At 41.5% G+C, this 20,587-nt stretch overlaps 1 protein-coding gene across 4 annotated transcripts in view; it reads left to right on the top strand.

Annotated features, from left to right (window-relative positions):
* The window catches only part of exoc6b (exocyst complex component 6B), a 241,432-nt gene that overhangs the window by 203,018 nt on the left and 17,827 nt on the right, over nt 1-20,587 (top strand). For all 4 annotated transcript variants that reach the window (XM_060936134.1, XM_060936143.1, XM_060936117.1 and 1 more), the window contains one exon: nt 18,714-18,826. In XM_060936134.1, coding sequence (XP_060792117.1) covers nt 18,714-18,826 — 113 coding nt within the window. The remainder of the gene's footprint in view (nt 1-18,713; nt 18,827-20,587) is intronic.

Genomic DNA, 20,587 nt, shown 5'->3' with positions numbered 1-20,587 from the left:
TGTGTTTCTAATGGAATACGAGTCACAAGTAGGTCAAGCACAGCTTTCGTTGAACCCACAACCTCTAAGGTTCAGTAGCTGGGGTCAGACAGACCGGAGGAAAGTGGAGGAGTGTAGTTTAGCAGTAATGGAGGACGAAACCATCTGGCTTGTGCTATTCTCATTATATTCTAGACCTGCACCTTGTGTATGTCAACTCTGCATGGTGCCTTCAAGAAAGTGTCTGGATAAAAATCAGAAACTAGATCTATGTGGGGCTCCAGAATTTATGGAGAAGTTCAGGTTTTCTTGTTCTTTCGCAGGCAAAGACAGAAAAATAAAGTCGGGATATGATGAAAGAATTAGAGCTGAAAGTAGAAGGGATAAGTGGAGGAAGAAAAGGAAGTGGGACAATTCCAGTCGTCTTGCCATCTCGCCATAGACAGCTAAACAAGCCACTGACAGGTGTCACAGTGTAATTGTTCTGTCTTGCTTCCTCTCAGTGGCCAGAGTGTGTCATGCTTAACTCTGTTTCCCCTGCTCTTTCTCAATGGCCTGCCAGTGTGTGGCAGTGAAAGGCCTGTTTAAGGTCCTGTCACAGGTCTCCAGGGGTCAGACTGATGAGCTGCCCTGCTTGTATGGAGTCGCTGAGGGAGCAAAGATTCTACCATGCAGGGGGTTGACATCTCTTTTTGCATCAGAGTACTCTTCACCCCCATGAGGATGACACACTGTGTGTGTTCTTGTGGTGAAGATGGATGCTGAAGTCTCAACTGATTCTTTTTAGTTTGGCTCACTCCAGAGTACTGAACACTGTCCCTTTTTCTCTCTCTCTCTCTACCATGCAGTGAAGACATCGTGACATACCAGGGCAATGAATCCCTCCAAAATGTCTCTTTCAGCAGAACATCTCTTTCAAAACAGCCACATATCAGGAGTGGATAGTTGGGGATGTTTTGCTTTTGGACAAAGATGACAGGATGATTGGTTGTGATCCCAGGCCTGGGTTAGAGTTCCACGAAGATGCACACTGAAGCTCATAATTCATGCGTGCTAGCATTGTGATGCTGTCTCTGCAAGTACGTATTGATAGGTTTTTCAGATCTAGTCTTTCCTAGATGAAGCACGTCCGTTGACAGACCATTATCCTTCCTTAGCAAAGTAATGAAGTGTTTAACCGATCTTGTTCATTATTTGAATCTCCGATGAGTTCAACTTTGAAATATTTATATGGTAACAACCAATTACTTATTTAAGATGTTACTCTCCATCAGACTGAAATCTCACGGTACATGGAGTTCTAGAATTTTGGGGTTGGTGGTTTTGATATTTTGGAATTGCAGAGTTGTGACCTCATTGTGGACATCGTGCACCTTGACAAAGTTGAATAACAAGCCACCACAGTATAAAGGATGAGGGACTTGTAGCTTACCAACCCCACAGCCATGCTCCCCAACTCGTTCCTTTTTAAAAAAAAAAAATTTTCCCCTGTCATCAGATTTAAGGATGGGCAATAAACAGACACCGGCTGGGAGTGTCGTCAGATGTTTGAGTCATGAATGTGTGGTTCAGATGGTTGGGCCTACGATGCCTTGTGGAGACAGAGTGTAGATAGTTAATAACCGGATAAATTTCAGGGTGAACCTTCATATCAAACATTTGGTTGTTCATTAACGAGCAGTTAGCACTACTCGGTGAGGCCACTTGGTAGATGATGCAAATGTAAAGATAAGTGCAACTAAAACTGTCTGAATTAATTACTCAAATGGCAGTCTTCACTCAGGGGAACAGCACCGAGAAGAAAGCAGAAGAGAAAGTAAAAGGATGGAGGGGAAAAAGAGGGAGGAGACGGCAAAATAGAAAGACAAGTGTGTGGGGCTGTGAACTCATCCTGCCCTCAGTGCACGCTGGCTGACCTTCCTGTACTTAACCGCCAGAACCAGACCAGGTGTAATCACTTTCTCCAGCCTTCTTCCTGTCTTTCCGTCTTGGAGTGAAGACGGAGAGAGAATATGTGAGGGAGAAGGGGAGGGCCAGTCAAGTGGCCTCCGGCCGACCCTGCTTGCGTTTCCCTGGAGCCAATGGATGATAAGCCTGACGTGCTATCCGTCTGTCTCCCTTTTCTTGTTCATTCCCTTCATTTCTCCTTCTTTCTGTGAAAATTGGCAGTGTTGGGGGAGAGAGTTGTATGTTAAAGCCGTAAAGCTTTGTGTGTAATGCATACACCCGTAGAGCACACGCGAGAAGACCGAGTGCTGACCCTCAAGTCACCTTGGCCTCTGTCCAGCAAGGGAGTCTCTCAGGGTCTAGAGTCTGAGCTCTTCTATCTTTAACACTCCAGCTCACCGTCAGCTCAGTTCAGCACGTGGAACTGTGTCCTGACAGAACAGCCTAGGTTGCTGGGGGACAGAAATGGATACATTTTTCCATTTTCTTCCCTCCTCATATTACTCTGTCTGCTCCACTTTGTCTTCTCCCAAACATTTATTTTGTGCTGACCATGGATGTTTGGTATAAACTGTCTTAAGACATCTAGGCTTTCTTTCTTTTCAAAATTATATGATCTTTTTGTCATTTCCTTTTCCTTTTATTCTTTTTGCCATTTATTTCCTTGTTTCCTTCTCAAAATATTCTCTGACAGTTGATGGAAAAATAGTTTTTGTTTCCTTATGACCGCAATTTCAACCCTCATTGCCTCTTACTGGAAAGCTGATGTGTGGTAGGTCAATCACTAATGCTGTTTTCATTGCCACTCAGATCTGTAAATAGGTTTTTTGGTGAATTCCAGTGGAAGAACAAGCACTAACGTGACTTTGTCTTAAATGGCCGACGCTCACTCCAATTGTATGATTCCCCCCCCCTTCTGGCATCTATTTATCTATTTATCTTCATGGTGTGGTGACTGAGTAAGTGGACTTTGGTTAGTAGCCTTTCTCTGACCCTCATCGCAAGGGTTATCCATGTTGTACGTTCACACAAAAAGCTTCAACTTAACTGATTATACCGCTATCGATGTGTTTTCAAAGCAGCCTAATCTAAAAAATAACATTGTGATATTTTGCTCTTGTGCATGCACACAATCTTCACTGTTTCGCCTCAGATGCAAAAGCAGTTTGCCAAGTTCCTTTAGTCCCATTCCAGTAAGTCTTTAAAAGATGCCATTTTTAAAGAAATAAATATCAATGCAGACATTTTTGATGCTTTTTGGTTTCTGGAATCATCAACACAAGATTTTTATTTTTTTAATTCACAGAAAAATCTGGGGGTTCTTGGGTTTTTTTTTTTTTTTTTAAATAACTTAATGTCAGCATTTTCACAATGTCAAAACCAGTTTGGTGTTCTCACACCTTGTCACATTATTGAAATATGAGCATCTGTACCCTCAGAAAGACATGCATTAGGAGATTTGTTGAGGAATACCCCATGCATCTCTCTGGCGTTTTCTCCCATGATGCCTGACCACGAGACCTTCCTATCTATTGTCTTTTTTACTTTTTTGCTTCACTCTCAGTTTAGATGTTTGTGACCACCACATAGCTTTGACCGTTCCATCGCACTCTTGCCCTGGTGATAACTCTGCCTTGTCTGAATGGACAGGAAGGTGAGAAGGAGGCCACGTCTTCCCCAAGTTAATTCATACTCTGCTTTGTCAAACACTTATTAATTGCCAGCAACTCAAAACATGCCTAAAAAAACAGAGCAATGCAGTTTTCCCTCATGCTTCATTGGTCGGGTGGTTCTCAATGGCCCAGTTGGTACATGCAAACAGAAAAAACTGCTACACGTCAGTTGAACAATTACTGCGATTACCGATGCATGTTTTATTTACTTCCTCTCATCTAGTCCTCTCACTGTGTTGATGCAGATGGAGAGATGTCCCATGTCATTACACTTTTCTTCATGTGTGACTGCATTAGATTTGTATAATATAATAATTCAATAGTTTTACACACTACTGCACTACCATGATATCCAGTGATTTTATTTTTTTTAAACTACAGTTATGCATTGTTTTTGGTAGCAGTCTTTTTTTCCTGGAATAAAATGAGCTAATTCACATGAATTTGGACGAGTTTACGCAGGTGATTTGAACTCCTCAATACGAACGGATGTCACCTGGAAGCCCCGCCCCCTTCCCCCCTCATGTTTTGAGGTCACTGATATGAAGTGATGGTGACCGTTGTTTCTTCTTGCTCTCCTTTCTCATACATGCTACGTGACCCACAGTCATGGAATGTTCTCAACAGAAACTGGAGTCACTTTGCAGCATGTATGCTTCCACTCTAGCACACGTGCATGCGAAGGTGAGCCAGGTTTTGCCCCAGTTATAACTCTGCCTTGTCTGAATAGGCAGGAAGGTGAGAGGGAGGCCATGTCCTCCTCAGGCTAATTCATACTCCTTCTGTCAAACTTCTATGAATTACTCTCTGCAACTCTACTAAACAAGTGTCAAAACAAAATCACAAAGAAGGCCGCCCTGTGACCCTGAAAACCATTATATATTATACAGTACGTGATTTGCATCACCTGTTTTTCTCCGATTCGTTAGGAATAATCATAATGCGTTTATCTGTATAGCACGTCTTTTTCAGCCAAGTGCACTTTTTATAAAAGTTTAAAGAACAATAGATGTATAAGTCTGTGAAGATTCTCAGTCATCCAGGTCATAGTAAACTGTGGGTGGTAAAAGAGAGCAACTGGACTTGCTTGAAGATTCTTGAAGACGTTTCACCTCTCATCCGAAAGGTGAGAAGAACTTCATGAAGAACTGAAGAAGCCTTTCGGATGAGAGGTGAAACGTCTTCAAGAATCTTCAAGCAAGTCCAGTTGCTCTCTTTTACCACCCACAGTTTAATAGATGTATAAATTATTCAGACAAAAATACAGAATTTATGCTATCTGGGATTAACATGATAAACGGATGAGACAAAATCAGGGTGCAGGCTGGGTAGGAACAACAGTGTTGTGTGAATACCGTAGGTGTGTGTTTGGTTTGCGTGCTTAGCATGTGAAGTAGTTGCAGGCAAGATTGTGTTGAGCTGTCACTCATGGACGTATGAAGGATGCTGAGGAGCTCCTCTTCTTCTTCAAAAAAAGTTCAGGCCACCATCTGGTGTATTATCGAACTTGGAGCTCGGTGTTACAGTGGTGCTTGAAAGTTTGTGAACCCTTTAGAACTTTCTGTATTTCTGTGTAAATATGACCTAAAACATCATCCGATTTTCACACAAGTCCTAAAAGTAGATAAAGAGAACTCAGTTAAAGAAATGAGACAAAAATTATTATACTTGGTCATTTATTTATTGAGGAAAATGATCCAATATTCCATATCTGTGAGTGGCAAAAGTATGTGAACCTCTAGGATTAGCAGTTAATTTGAAGGTGAAATTAGAGTCAGGTGTTTTCAGTCAATGGGATGACAATCAGGTGTGAGTAGGCAGCCTGTTTAATTTAAAGAACAGGAATCTATCAAAGTCTGATCTTCACAACACATGTTTGTGGAAGTGTATCACGGCACGAACAAAGGAGATTTCTGAGGACCTTAGAAAAAGCGTTGTTGCTCATCAGGCTGGAAAAGGTTACAAAACCATCTCTAAAGAGTTTGGACTCCACCAATCCACAGTCAGACAGATTGTGTACAAATGGAGGAAATTCAAGACCATTGTTACCCTCCCCAGGAGTGGTCGACCAACAAAGATCACTCCAAGAGCAAGGCATGTAATAGTCGGCGAGGTCACAAAGGACCCCAGGGTAACTTCTAAGCAACTGAAGGCCTCTCTCACATTGGCTAATCTTCATGAGTCCACCATCAGGAGAACACTGAACAACAATGGTGTGCATGGCAGGGTTACAAGGAGAAAGCCACTGCTCTCCAAAAAGAACATTGCTGCTTGTCTGCAGTTTGCTAAAGATCACGTGGACATGCCAGAAGGCTATTGGAAAAATGTTTTGTGGATAGATGAGACCAAAATAGAACTTTTTGGTTTAAATGAGAAGTGTTATGTTTGGAGAAAGGAAATACTGCATTCCAGCATAAGAACCTTATCCCATCTGTGAAACATGGTGGTGGTAGTATCATGGTTTGGGCCTGTTTTGCCGCATCTGGGCCAGGATGGCTTGCCATCATTGATGGAACAATGGATTCTGAATTATACCAGCGAATTCTAAACGAAAATGTCAGGAAATCTGTCCATAAACTGAATCTCAAGAGAAGGTGGGTCATGCAGCAAGACAATGACCCTAAGCACACAAGTCGTTCTATCAAAGAATGGTTAAAGAAGAATAAAGTTAATGTTTTGGAATGGCCAAGTCAAAGTCCTGACCTTAATCCAGTCGAAATGTTGTGAAAGGACCTGAAGCGAGACGCTCATGTGAGGAAACCCACCAACATCCCAGAGTTGAAGCTGTTCTGTACGGAGGAATGGGCTAAAATTCCTCCAAGCCGGTGTGCAGGACTGATCAACAGTTACCGGAAATGTTTAGTTGCAGTTATTGCTGCTCAAGGGGGTCACACCAGATACTGAAAGCAAAGGTTCACGTAATTTTGCAACTCTCAGATATGTAATATTGGATTGTTTTCCTCAATAAATAAATGACCAAATGTAATATTTTTGTCTCATTTGTTTAACTGGGTTCTCTTTTAGGACTTGTGTGAAAATCTGATGATGTTTTAGGTCATATTTATGCAGAAATATAGAAAATTCTAAAGGGTTCACAAACTTTCAAGCACCACTGTAGAAGACCCGGGAGTGGGTTTGAATGGATGTTGAAGGGGAAGATTGGTATCTGTACCAAGTGATGAGGAATAATTTCATTGAGGTGAATTGAGAAGTCTGTCAATGCCAGCAAGCATGATGATATGGGTGGGTGAGGAGTAAGAGATTTGGAACTGAAAATATTTTTGTTTCATCTGTGAATAATTTAACCAAAATCCATCCTGGAGGATGATACTGCTGAGAGAGAGAGAGAGAGAGCGAGCAAGAGTGTGGAGTTGTCATTGACATAAGCTCTAAGTTGGTACAAAAAGAGTACAAGAGGAGGCATGACAAGGTGGGGAAAATAATTAATTGGAAACTTTGTGGCAAATACAAGTTAGAATGAAAGGAAAAACGGTATGAACATGAGCCAGGGAATATTTTAGAAAATGAAGATGTCATGATATTATGGGGTGTAAATGTGCGGTGTGACCATATGATAGAAGCCAGAAGACCAGACATTGTGGTAATTGAAAAGAAGGGCAAAAAAGTGTGCAAGATTATTGATCTTGCAATTCCAGGTGATTCCAGGGTCCATGAGAAGGAAATTGAGAAAATAAAGAAATATCAAGATCCTCAGGAGAGAAATAGCTAGACTTTGGCAGATAAGCGGTAATGGTCATCCCAGTGGTCGTAGGTGTGCTTGGTTGTGTAACGGTTGACTTCAGCAAATGGATAGAAAAGCTTGGAATTAAAATGGCAACATCAATGTTACAGAAGACAACACTGCTTGGAGCAGCAAGGATGCTGAGAAAAGTGCTTGAAACCTGATCGTGGAGAAAAAATTAACGCCCAGGACCCTTGGTCATTTGTCATGACTCGCTCCTTGGCTAAAACTAAAACCAAAGATCAGCCTGTGAAAAGGAAGAAAATGATAATAATAATCTCATTCTCATCTCATTATCTCTAGCCGCTTTATCCTGTTCTACAGGGTCGCAGGCAAGCTGGAGCCTATCTCAGCTGACTATGGGCGAGAGGTGGGGTACACCCTGGACAAGTCGCCAGGTCATCACAGGGCTGACACATAGACACAGACAACCATTCACACTCACACCTACGGTCAATTTAGAGTCACCAGTTAACCTAACCTGCATGTCTTTGGACTGTGGGGGAAACCAGAGCACCCGGAGGAAACCCACGCGGACACGGGGAGAACATGCAAACTCCACACAGAAAGGCCCTCGCCGGCCCTGGGGCTCGAACCCAGGACCTTCTTGCTGTGAGGCGACAGCGCTAACCACTACACCACCGTGCCGCCCCGATAATAATAATAATAATAGCTGTTATTATCAAGGCAAAATACGGAACTATGAGTAATACCCTGACTGTTTCAGATTTATATAAAGCAAATTGTGTTTCTAGAAGGTAGGATCTGACCAAGACTAATGCGATATACCAGTAGCGCCAAGAGAGTTTGTAAATGAGGGAAGCAGATGTTATAATCAACCACATTTGTAGCAGTTTGGAGGTTACAAAAGTATTAGATGTGTCGAGTATCAGAAATGGCATAGAATATAATTTAGAGGAGGGATGTATGATAAGAAACTTGAGTGAAATGTCTCACAGGTGTTGTTTTTGGTCATGCCATCATAAATGGCTACTACTCTGTGTGGAAAGTGCGCTATAGACCTCTTGCAGTCATGTGACCGGAATGTAAACAGCCGCCATCTTGTCGGTAAAAAACACAGCTGAATACTGCTGCACTCGTGTACAAAATGTATCAATTTCAACCGACGGACTACACGGCTCATTTTTCTAATGAACAGATAACTAGATATATGTCTAAAATAAACGACCTACAGATTAGTGACCCTTATCGCTTACCGGACGTAGTTTTCACAACCGTGTCAGTGGATATTGAACTGCCAGAGGTGGAATACCCAGATGTGTATAATTACCTCATTAACTTTCCCTCGCTGTTCAGTGGTGAAGCACTGCGTGCTTATAAATCTCTGGACAGTTATCTTTACAGAAATTCAGGATTTGTCAGCGACTCAGATGTGGCATCTTGTAAACAAGAAAATAATCCTCATTGGACGGGTAAGTCACTTAAGTATTGAGATATAAGTATATCCACTATTATGGTTGAATATTTTATATTATCAGTTAGATCAAGTATCAGTAGTCTATCACTATTACTGTATATATGGTATACCTGATAGCAGCAATCCGTTTTGCACGCCTGTCAGGGTCCCGTGGCAGCCTACTGTCAAGTGTATGTGAGCATCATGGGTTTCCCACACTTGAAAGGGAAGGACTCGGACACAGGATTCCACTCGTCTTATGTTTTATTGATTTTCAGTGGAGTTGACGTTGTAGTAGAATTGTATATAGTAGGGTTTTCCAGAACAAAAGGCAGAAGTAGAAGGCGGAAATATGGCGTTTGACCGACAAGGTGGCGTCTGTTTACAATCTGGATCGGATGTGACGTCACATGCAAGTGCTCCATACAAATAAACTTGACTTGACAACAACTCGGGAATAGAGCAGAATGCAGCAAGCAGAGCTAAAAACCAGAACTTGCTTTAAAAATATCAAGTAGGAAAGCACTTAAACCAATCTTCTTAAATTGAGTAAAAGGGCAGTCGTAAACGATTCATATATATATATTTTTTTATCTGAATACATTAAGAAATGAATGTTGTATATCGTAGTGACCAATTAATAAAGGAAGTACACGTGACAGTGGTACAAAATCAGAAATTTGGACAAGAGGCTGCGTAAGAGTGTGCGACAAAACACCATATAAACATGGCTGATGGATTCAACGCTAGGTTTATGCTGAAAAATGTCTTTTTAATAATGCTCCAGAGGACTAGAAATGGCTTCTTTTTTTTTCCCCCGTTATCCTTCGATTTTTAAGTAAACCTTTAGATAACACCATTATGACTGTCTTCGTGGAGTTTTTATTTATTTATTAACCTGTATCTGTTATTGAGTCGTGTGTGTGTCCCAGTCCCAGGGGCTTTATTCTTTCTCAGTGTATGTGTTTTTGTGGTCTGCATGACCATTTCACCACACCATTGCCCCACTGATAACTTTTGCTTCTCTGGAGAGCACAGGAAGGTGAGTTTGGGGCCACTCCTTCCCCAGGCGGAGTCTAGAACTTGTCAGACAGAATGGCCCCAGGACGAATTCTGTTTTCACTCGATCCTGATGTAGCCTGCTGGCTATGAGGGCTGATAACGCAGTAGTGTGACCCAAGTTGGGGTTCAGTGCAGAGGCACCATGCAGCGATCACATCCAGATCAACCAATCAGAGTGAACCTTTTGTGCTGGGCTCGGTTTGCTGCTTTGTAGCAGGTGACAAAATGGAAAGTTGAGCATACATGTGGGTCATCAGTTAGTTGTTTCATTATATTTATTGCTTGAAAAGCATGAGAGAAAAGATACTTCATGTTAGTCATTGGTGTCGTTGACTGGGATTTTAGATTTAGAGTGGTGGTGTGTGAAGAATATTTCTTTTAATTATGTCCGCCATTTCATAATTAATATTTCACAAGCAAGAGTGTGGTTAGAATGAATATCCGCATGACTGCGATGAAGCTGCAGGTAATCACAGCTGTGCTGATATTCAGTCGAGCAGCATGATTGCGAGTGTGATTTATTTATTTTTTTATATACAACAGTTTTATAAATAAGAAATTAATATTGAGTAATTGACATCTTGGACGCAATATGATCAAATAATTTGTTTATTTTTGCTCTGTGAGCAGAAGTAGATCCAGAAGAAGTCACTCACCAGGCAGGCAAGTGAAGTGACTCGTATAGTACCAGCCAAAAGTTTGGACACCCCTTCTCATTAAAATGTTTTTTCTTTATTTGTCTTAATTAAGTCACGTCATGTCTTAAAATAATGATGGATGTCGTTTCTCTTTACTTAGTTGAGCGCTTCTTGACAATATTGATTACTACAGTTATGGAATAGAGCTGTTTACTGTATTATTTAGTGTTTGATCTCAAACACATTAAAAAGGCAAAAAAAAAACCTAGTCCACTAAGGGTAGTATCTCACTGGGCTGCAACAGCCTGCAACTAGTTGGCGACACAATTATTGTGATAAAATATGCGAATTAGTGACTATTTTCACTTGGAATCACCACTGAATTGATATTCGTATATTTTATCACAATTATTGTTGTCTCCAACTAGTCGCAGGCTTTCACAGCCCAGTGAGATACACTCGCACTTCCTGTCTCACGGAAACTGACTTGAGAAGGGTTCATGATGGCTTTGCGACACCAGCAACGCATTTGCGGCTATTTTGAGAGAAATTTTGCCGCACGAATTTTTTGAACACGTTCAAAATTTCAGCGACGAAGTAGCGACACGTGAGGAAATTGAGAAGCCCCGCGAATGTTTCAAGACGCTTTTGAAACTCTCTCGCGAGTGACGTTTACAATTTGTCGCAAGCTGTCGCAGCCCAGTGAGATACTGGCTTAATTAACTTTTAACACAGTACAATTGAAAAGCATTCCAGGTGACTACCTCATGAAGCTGGTTAAGATAATGCCAATAGTGTGCAAAGCGTCATCAAGGTAAACAGTGGCTATTTTGAAGAAGCTAAAATATGAAATATATTTTGTAACACTTTTTTTTTTTCATCGTATATGCTTCATATATTATTTCATAGTTTTGATGTCTTCACTATTGTTCTACAATGTAGAAAATGGTCAAAATGCAGAAAATCTATGAATGAATAGTGGTGTAGGCGGCACGGTGGTGTAGTGGTTAACGCTGTCGCCTCACAGCAAGAAGGTCCAGGTTCGAGCCCCGTGGCCGGTGAGGGCCTTTCTGTGTGGAGTTTGCATGTTCTCCCCGTGTCCGTATGGGTTTCCTCCGGGTGCTCCGGTTTCCCCCACAGTCCAAAGACATGCAGGTTAGGTTAACTGGTGACTCTAAATTGAGCGTAGGTGTGAATGTGAGTGTGAATGGTTGTCTGTGTGTCAGCCCTGTGATGACTTGGCGACTTGTCCAGGGTGTACCCCGCCTTTCGCCCGTAGTCAGCTGGGATAGGCTCCAGCTTGCCTGCGACCCTGTAGAACAGCATAAGCGGCTAGAGATAATGGATGGATGGAGTAGTGGTGTCCAAATGTCTTGACTGGTACTGTACAGTGATGTGTCCCAGTGTGTTCATAATAAATATAAAGACTGTTGGAATCCCACTTATCCAATCAAATTAGTGACCGGCTCTAACTGTCTTATAACTCTGTAATATAATACGGGTCAGATCTTCTACTGTCCTGAAATCACTGCAGTTGCCCTGAAGGTTACTTAGACTACGTTCAGACTGCACCCTGAAACGACCCATATCCGATTTTTTTTGCCCATATGCGACCTGTATCTGATTTGTTATTGACAATCTGAACGACACAAGTCCAATTTTTTTCACATGCGACCCAGGCCGCTTGGATATGTGGTCCTAATTCCGATGCATATCCGTTATTTTCACATGCGACTGCAGTCTGACCGGACAGGTCGCATTCATGCGACCTACACGTCATCAACAAGAGACAAACGTCACTATTCTGCGTTGGCTAATCCCGCCTCTTTGGTGGAAAACAATAACAATGGCTTTTTTTTTTTTAACGTATTACGTAGATGTGCTTATTACGTGTCAATTTGCGCATGCGGGACACTTTTGGGTCGTTTTCCGTTCATATTGGAGATCGCATACAAGTCTCATATAATTGGTAATGTGAACGGCCTAACAAAAAAATCGGATTTCACAACAAATCGGATATGGGTCGTTTCAGGTTGCAGTCTGAACGTAGTGTTATGAAGTGTCCAATTTTGAATTTTCCTTTTTTTCTTCCTTCATCTCGGTTTGTAATTTGTCTGTTTGCTGACCAGTGGGTGACCTGGATACACTCGAAAGTCTACAAGGTTAATGCTCTTTAGTCCAATTCTGTTGTTCTTACTTTGCTCAGTTTCCTTTGGTTTCTTAGAATGTCCAGTCTATCTCAGCTCTTCATATTCACCAGGTTTTTTTTTTTTGTGTGTGTGCTTTCTCTCAACATTCTCTCTTTTCCTCTTTGAGCCACCGGTTCTGTCTCCCTACTTTGACTCCTTCAAGTCTTTATCTCATGTCAACCTGACAAACTGGGAAAAACACTTTTCTGACAATGGATAATATCTGTTGACTGACAGAGCTACCTCTCCACCTTACTGCGCTTTAGTGCTTTGAACATACCAGAAGAAGACAGGAGCTTAAACTCTGTCAGTCTCGATAACCTCCTCAGATAACCTTTGACCATTTTAGAGTGCTGCTATTCAAACTGAAATATGGTCAACAGCATTGGGAGCCACTTTCCCTCTGCTTCAAGCCCTGATCATCCTTTTTATCTCCATCTTACTCAGCCTTTATCTTGAGTGATTCTTCTGTATTTTTTTTCTTTTGCCCTCCCACCTCCTCCATTCCTTCTCCTAGTACTGGCAAGGCCCACACACATGTAGGCATGCTGAGTGCTTCCACTTGCATAGACTTTTTTTTTTTGGTGTTGTTGGTCAATCACAAAGCAGAAGCTGAAACTGTCAATCCAGGTCAGTGTTCAGATAAGATGTCAATGATATTTAGGCAGCAGGAAAGGGGTTTGAGTTGGAGATGATGATGTTGACTGAAAGGATGAGGAGATTAACTCATCTGGTGTCAGTCACCGACTTGAATTCCTTCAGCTGACAAAGCAAAAAAAAATGAACTCGATGTATTCCATTGACTACTTGCTGTCTGAGCCAGATTTAAAGGACCTGTCTTTTTAGCCTTCAATACATAGCTGCCAACTACTACGAATAAATCGTATTTATTACGATTTGTCGTTTTGATTACGAAAATACGAATTTACTACAATAAAATACGATTTTGCCAATTTTCATGGGTCATTTTCAAAGTCTGTTACCGGTGGGATTCGTATTTGATAAAACACCGCTTCGTTCCAAGCGGCAGATACTACGCCAAATTTCATTGGCTATTGCTTGTTCTCTCAGCCAATCAATGATGCTATTAGATCATCCATGGCACGCTATCATCTGGCCTTTGTTCACGAAGTTTCTGAACAAAGCATGGCGTTTCAAGCTTTTGTTATGAAGATGTAGCGTAGTACTAATCTCTAAAGAAAGCATGGCTAAGGGGAAGGGCCAGCGCTTCAAGGACTCGTACCGAGAGGAGTTTCCCTTCATTTCTAAGTCAAGTAAGGGCGATAATTCATTTTTGTTTGTGACTAATGAATGAATGGTGTTAGATATTGCCAAGTTTATGTGGTGCAATTACATCAACTGTTGACTGAGTAAGCTCTAGTGTATTTCTCTAATGTGTACTTTGTCAAAAGTTATATGTGCCAATTGCATTGTTTGAAGTTTTTGCCTGATTCACTGACTATTTTCATACATTGTTGAAAAGAACTTTGCAAATTAATGTAAGATGATAGTTTAGTTTGTAGAATAAATTTTGTCAAACTATTTTTGTTTCAATGTGATTTTTCAGGGTAGTTTTGCTAGAAAGCTTTGGCGGCGGGGGGGCTTCCCCCCACCAAGACTCAGTACCCAACCTTGTATTACTGTTTACAATTTCGGAATGTTGGCAGCTATGTAGATAAATCGCAAAATTAAGAGATGCCAACAAGGATTTTTATGGATGCAGTCTTGGTTACTTTTTTGTTGTAGTGAAGGAATATGTTCAAGCTATTTTTGAAGGCTTTGATTTAGAGAAACAATACCTAAAATCCCATCAACAGACCTGCCCACCCTGGAAAGGGGAAAATGTGAAGTCACATGGTACATTTTCTTTCACAATCACGAGTCAAATGTAGAAACTGAAGTGTTTATGTATACATGGTTTTACAGCAAACACCAAGTGCTTGGGGGGGAAGCTGCCACTTGTGTTTCGGTAAGATGTTGACACTTTAAAAAAAAAAAAAGGTTTGCGTGCTTTCTTGCTTCCTGCTCAAGGAAAAATGTTATGTACAGCAGTCAATTAATTTAAAAAAAAAAGGATGCATGTAAACTTTTCTAATGTCTACATCTTAACTAAAATACTTTTCCCCAAATGCCTGGTGGTTTCTCTTCAGCCTCCCCCCCCCCTCCCCCCGTTTGTTTGTTTTGTTGAAAGTGCAGGTTTTTGACCACTTTCGGTCAAAAATCCAGAAATCTTTCATCCCTAGCAAATTTAATCAACTGAGTTTAACTATACACATGTCTAATGTTAGTAAAGTCAAAGATACATTGATGGGTTTTATTTCGCATGAATGAACTTGAGACGGGTGGCACGGTGGTGTAGTGGTTAGCACGGTCGCCTCACAGCAAGAAGGTCCAGGTTCGAGCCCCGTGGCTGGCGAGGGCCTTTCTGTGTGGAGTTTTCATGTTCTCCCCGTGTCCGCGTGGGTTTCCTCCGGGTGCTCCGGTTTCCCCCACAGTCCAAAGACATGCAGGTTAGGTTAACTGGTGACTCTAAATTGACCGTAGGTGTGAATGTGTGTGAATGGTTGTCTGTGTCTATCAGTGCGTTTACATGCACATAGAGAAAATCGAATTTCTGCCGTAGCTCGACTGAAATCGAAGTTCTAAATGCCATGGAAACATCTTAGCTCGGCTGAAATCGAACCGAACTGGATTTCTCGTAATCGAGCTACGCGACCTAGATTATGCGATTGTAGCCGAGCTACTTAGTGCATGTAAACCCTATCGAGCTACTTACTTCAGCACTGCCCCTTCCGGAAGTGACGAGTGATGAGACCACAAGCGGGAAACACAACAGCCTCGGTCGGCATGACAACAGTAGTAGTAGCGAGCAGCAGAAGAGAACACGGAACTGATAACTTTGTTTATACTCTTGAATAGCTCTTCATGACGACAACCGGAAGTGTACCAACACGATGGGGCATGTAGCGCCACCTGTGGCTCGGGTGCACAATGTACCTCACACAATAGCTCGATTTCCTTGTGTGCATGTAGGATTGGATTTCTCTGGCACCCCTGCTGGGACCCTTAGCTCGATTACCGACAGTAGCTCGATTTGGATGTGCATGTAAATGCTGTATGTGTCAGCCCTGTGATGACCTGGCGACTTGTCCAGGGTGTACCCCGCCTTTCGCCCGTAGTCAGCTGGGATAGGCTCCAGCTTGCCTGCGACCCTGTAGAACAGGATAAAGCGGTTATGGATAATGGATGGATCGATGGAACTCGAGCCATTGTGAGATGACAAAAGGGGGCGTGGCTTCCAGGGGTGTCGTCTGTTACTCTTTTGGCACGTTTTTGAGTGATAAAACGGCATGCTCCATTGTTAAAAGGTGATTAAAATGCTGTGAGGTCTGAAACAACATGCAGTCGATGATGCATCAATAAGCATAACATTTCTCTGTGCAGCATGATGGTTATGCTTATGCTTTAGTATATTCTTTCCAGTCCCTCTCTTACTGCTATTGTGTTGATGTTGTTTCCAACTGTTGAGAGTTGGCTCTTTGTAACTGGAGGTATCGGTACCTCATAGTGGAGGTATTCTGTACTAAGTATCTGGATTTGCTGTTTGTTCCGGCTTATAGTGTTGCACTGAGAACCAAATCACTGCATTCAGATCACAGTTCATGATTCATTCAGATTACTGAAAAGACATGTTAAGTAGATTGTATGAGCACTATTTAGTGGGATTGTTAGCATTACCAGCACAAAGTAACTTTAATACCTGTTTAATTATTCTCAAAGCTTTTTATATATATTTTTTTGAGCTCCTCCTTGAAGAAGGTTCCTAAAATTGTTTAAGGGATTATAGTGGACTGGGGTTTGTTATTCTTTGCTTCTGTGGGCCAATCATTCTATTTTACAGTTTTTTATTATTATTATTATTATTATTATTATTATTGGTGGCTGTTGTTCAGGCTGAATTCAACTGAACTTGGCCTGTGAAAGCCCTCAGGCTGCTGGCTCGATGCCAGAGAATGCACCAAACAATGCTGAAAGCCAGAGGCCAGCCAGAGGTGAGGGACAAAGAGCTGGAGATGAAGGCAGAGATAACGGCAGAATTAATGGAAAGAAAGTGTGATTCTAGGGAGGACAGAGGGATGGATGGTTGGATGGAGGGATGCTCAGAGAACAGGAATGTGCACGTGTGTTTAGTAGTAAGATGCAGCAATGTTATTCCAAATAAAGTATAACCGAATTATCTCAAGTTATCCTTACCACTGATAATGCTGCATAATCAAATACAAATTTGTTGATCCTTCACAATCCCGTGTATGAGGGGATATGGTTACTAGTGTGCATATAGTTATTACACAACATTCCTGTTCATTCCACACTGTGTTCTGTGATTTATAACTTGCGTTGGGCTGCAAATCAAATCTTGTGTTTTCAAAGTACTGTATAAGGGCAACAAATCTGGGAGAATAAAAACAGAGGGTCAGTTCAGCAACCCCTCTAGGCTATTAACGAGATTGGTAATTCCCCTAGCGTTCCAAACAAATAAATACAGCAGTCAGAATAACCATTAAGAGCCCTTATCCAAATGCCCAGTTCACTGTGAGTGAGAGGGAGAGTGTATATGAGCTAGGGGTGAGAACGAGGGCACAAGGGAAACGAGGTCAACACTTCCGTGTGCCGCGTCATGCTTTATTTTGTCTTTTTTTTTCTCTCTCTCTATCATTCTTTCTTTGGGAAGAATGAGAGGAAGTGATAATCCAGTGCCTGTCCCATCCACCATCATCCACCCCTCCCCAACCCAACTCGCTGTTTGTTCAGCAAGCAAGGAAAGTGGGGCCGATAACACCGCCACAGGGTCACGCTGAGGTGAGCGAGAGAGACGTGTAGAGATACCGAATGGAAGTTCATAAGGAGGTGAAGGCGGAGGGAGGGAGCTCAGCAGAGAGGTGAAACCCAGGTCATGAACGTGTGTGATGAACCAGTCAGCGTTGTTTGGAATGCACACATTTGTTTGTGTATATGCAGGGTTACGGTTGACGGCGATGCCTGCCTCCACTCCTGCCTCTCTTTCTTCTACCCCTCATTCTCGTTTTCTAAAATGTGAATATTATTTTCTGGTAGATTTGCAGTACATTAGTGTAGGAGGAGCCCCCCAAAAAAAGAAATCTGCAAGTTGTGCATGTAAATCTGACTTATCACAATCAGGCACTTATCTGCCACCACACTAGGACATGCTGGTGTATGTGTTTTCGTGTCTGCGCAATTGAGGTGATGCCGTGTGAGTAAGAAAACAGACGGAGATGTTTGGAGATTGCCTTGTTGTGTACTTGATCAGACAGATTTTTGGTAATTTATCTCTGTCTGTCACACACATGTAAACAAGAATGTTTTCACTTCAGGACACGGACCTTTTTCCATCTGTGGAGGAATAAATGTGTCTTTAATTGTCTGTATGTATGTACATCTGATCAGTGTGTGTGGGGAGTGGATTGGATTGTTGGTACTGGTAGTGTGCTGAATGTCACTGGGTTTGTAATGGACCATAGATTTCAGGGCAATCATAGGTCATTATCAGGTCAGGCCTGGGTCACAGGCCGACCAAAACCTCTCCACTCACAAGGTGAAAAAGCGTAAATAGCTTCTCTCTCTTTAACCTCTCCCCATTCTTCACTAATCCCCTGCTTTGTCATGTTTCTCTCTCTTGTGCCTCCTCAGTAATCTCATTTAAAAGGCCCTGCTCACTTATATAACATTGGGGAAACTGAACTGCTTGCTTCAGTAAGGGGCGACTGATGGAGTCAGACTGAATTTGATCTGCTTTGATGCACTTGAATAATTTTAAAAGAAGTTTTCACTCTCCATTCCATTCCAGATAATGTTATTGCACTGTAATAGTGCCAAAACATACCAAATATTTTTTTAAAATCTGTTCATATTATACTTGAAAATGTTGAGTGTAATAAAAAGTAAATAAAAACAAAATGGAGTGAAAATAAACAACATGTAGTAATGTTGTTCTATGTACTCTTATTCAGTTGCTCTAAGTTTGTATTTCCCCGCTTATTTTTCTAGCTGTTGGATCTCTTTACTCAGTGGGATTGGCCAACATACCTCGCTGACTATGGACGTCCAACCTGCAAGTACCTGAGAGTCAGCCCACATACCGCTCTGGCCCTCCTGGAGAAGTAAGTCGCACACAGAGCCATGTTGCCATCATTGAGTACTTTTTGTTGAAGCATTTGTGCATACACATCTTCCATGTTTTATCATTTTCTTATTTCTGAGAAACTTTTAATTTCTTTGACATCTCCACTTTCTGGCAACATCTTTCCCCGTCTTGCATCACTCGCTGCTCTTCTGCTTATGTGCAGGATTTCTCGAGCGTGAGTACTCTGCTGTCTGTACAGTGTCTCTGATTGCGGTGTGCTATTTAGAAATGTTGATTCTAAAATATTTGTGTATGTTTGTGTACGCATGGTTATGCCTGTAGTGTTTATTGTGCCCAATGGTGAGTCAACATTTGTTTTTGCATGTTTATAGAACAGGTTGTTTGCTGGTGTGTGTGATTTTCCTCGTCACTATTTTTTTTTTCCCCCTCCCTTTAAAATCTCGCTAGGTCTTCTCATGATCATGCCTTCACCTCTTTCTTTTTCACAACCTCCTTTTCTGGGAAGATCATAAATTCTCTGGCTACAGCAGTACACAGACCAGTCTTGATCCTATTTGAGCTGCACTTACCCTGGCCATACCCTTTCGACCCTAAAGCTCAGTGAAAGTGATCTGTATTATTAAGCCCTGAGCTGGCCACTAACCAGGCAGAAACAGCGGGCCTCATTTATCAAGCCTTATTTATAACAAAGTTCATAAGAGCATTTACATAAGAAATTTGGTCTTCATGAAAATCCTGTAATTTTGGAAAAACATTCGTGTCCTACTTGTGCTCTTGAGGGTGTAGAAATTTATCCATAAGAAAACAAATGTAAACCGTGATTGATTAGCTTCAGATTGTATACATTGAGTTCTTGCACTTTTCCATATGGATTATGCTGTCAGGTTTAAGTAGTTATTGTATTTCACTATTACACATGCAAATTTAATGACTATTTTGCGAAACCCAGTTTCATATTAATTGCCAATTATCTGCCGAAGGCAAAGTGAATATTGGTGAATAATAACCGTGACGGAGTCGAGGTTAATATTGACCAATATTCACTGAGCCTGAGGTGGATAATTGCTTTAGTATAAATACACAGGTGATTGATTAAAAAAAAATCATTTAAAAATTTTTTTTTATTTCAATCTTCAAAAGCAAATATAACATACGCAGACTTGTCACTTATCTGTGCCGACTCACACAAAATACTTTGTTTTGAAACGGATAAAATAAATCCCAGTTCCACCTTACCTTTGAATACAACCCCGATTCCAAAAAAGTTGGGATAAAGTACAAATTGTAAATAAAAACGGAATGCAATGATGTGGAAGTTTCAAAATTCCATATTTTATTCAGAACAGAACATAGATGACATATCAAATGTTTAAACTGAGAAAATGTATCATTTAAAGAGAAAAATTAGGTGATTTTTAAATTTCATGACAACAACACATCTCAAAAAAGTTGGGACAAGGCCATGTTTCCCACTGTGAGACATCCCCTTTTCTCTTTACAACAGTCTGTAAACGTCTGGGGACTGAGGAGACAAGTTGCTCAAGTTTAGGGATAGGAATGTTAACCCATTCTTGTCTAATGTAGGATTCTAGTTGCTCAACTGTCTTAGGTCTTTTTTGTCGTATCTTCCGTTTTATGATGCACCAGATGTTTTCTATGGGTGAAAGATCTGGACTGCAGGCTGGCCAGTTCAGTACCCGGACCCTTCTTCTACGCAGCCATGATGCTGTAATTGATGCAGTATGTGGTTTGGCATTGTCATGTTGGAAAATGCAAG

This window comes from Neoarius graeffei, chromosome 1 (assembly GCF_027579695.1).
Source record: "Neoarius graeffei isolate fNeoGra1 chromosome 1, fNeoGra1.pri, whole genome shotgun sequence".
NCBI classification, from domain to species: Eukaryota; Metazoa; Chordata; class Actinopteri; order Siluriformes; family Ariidae; genus Neoarius; species Neoarius graeffei.
This window is presented reverse-complemented; position numbering and strand designations above follow the sequence as displayed.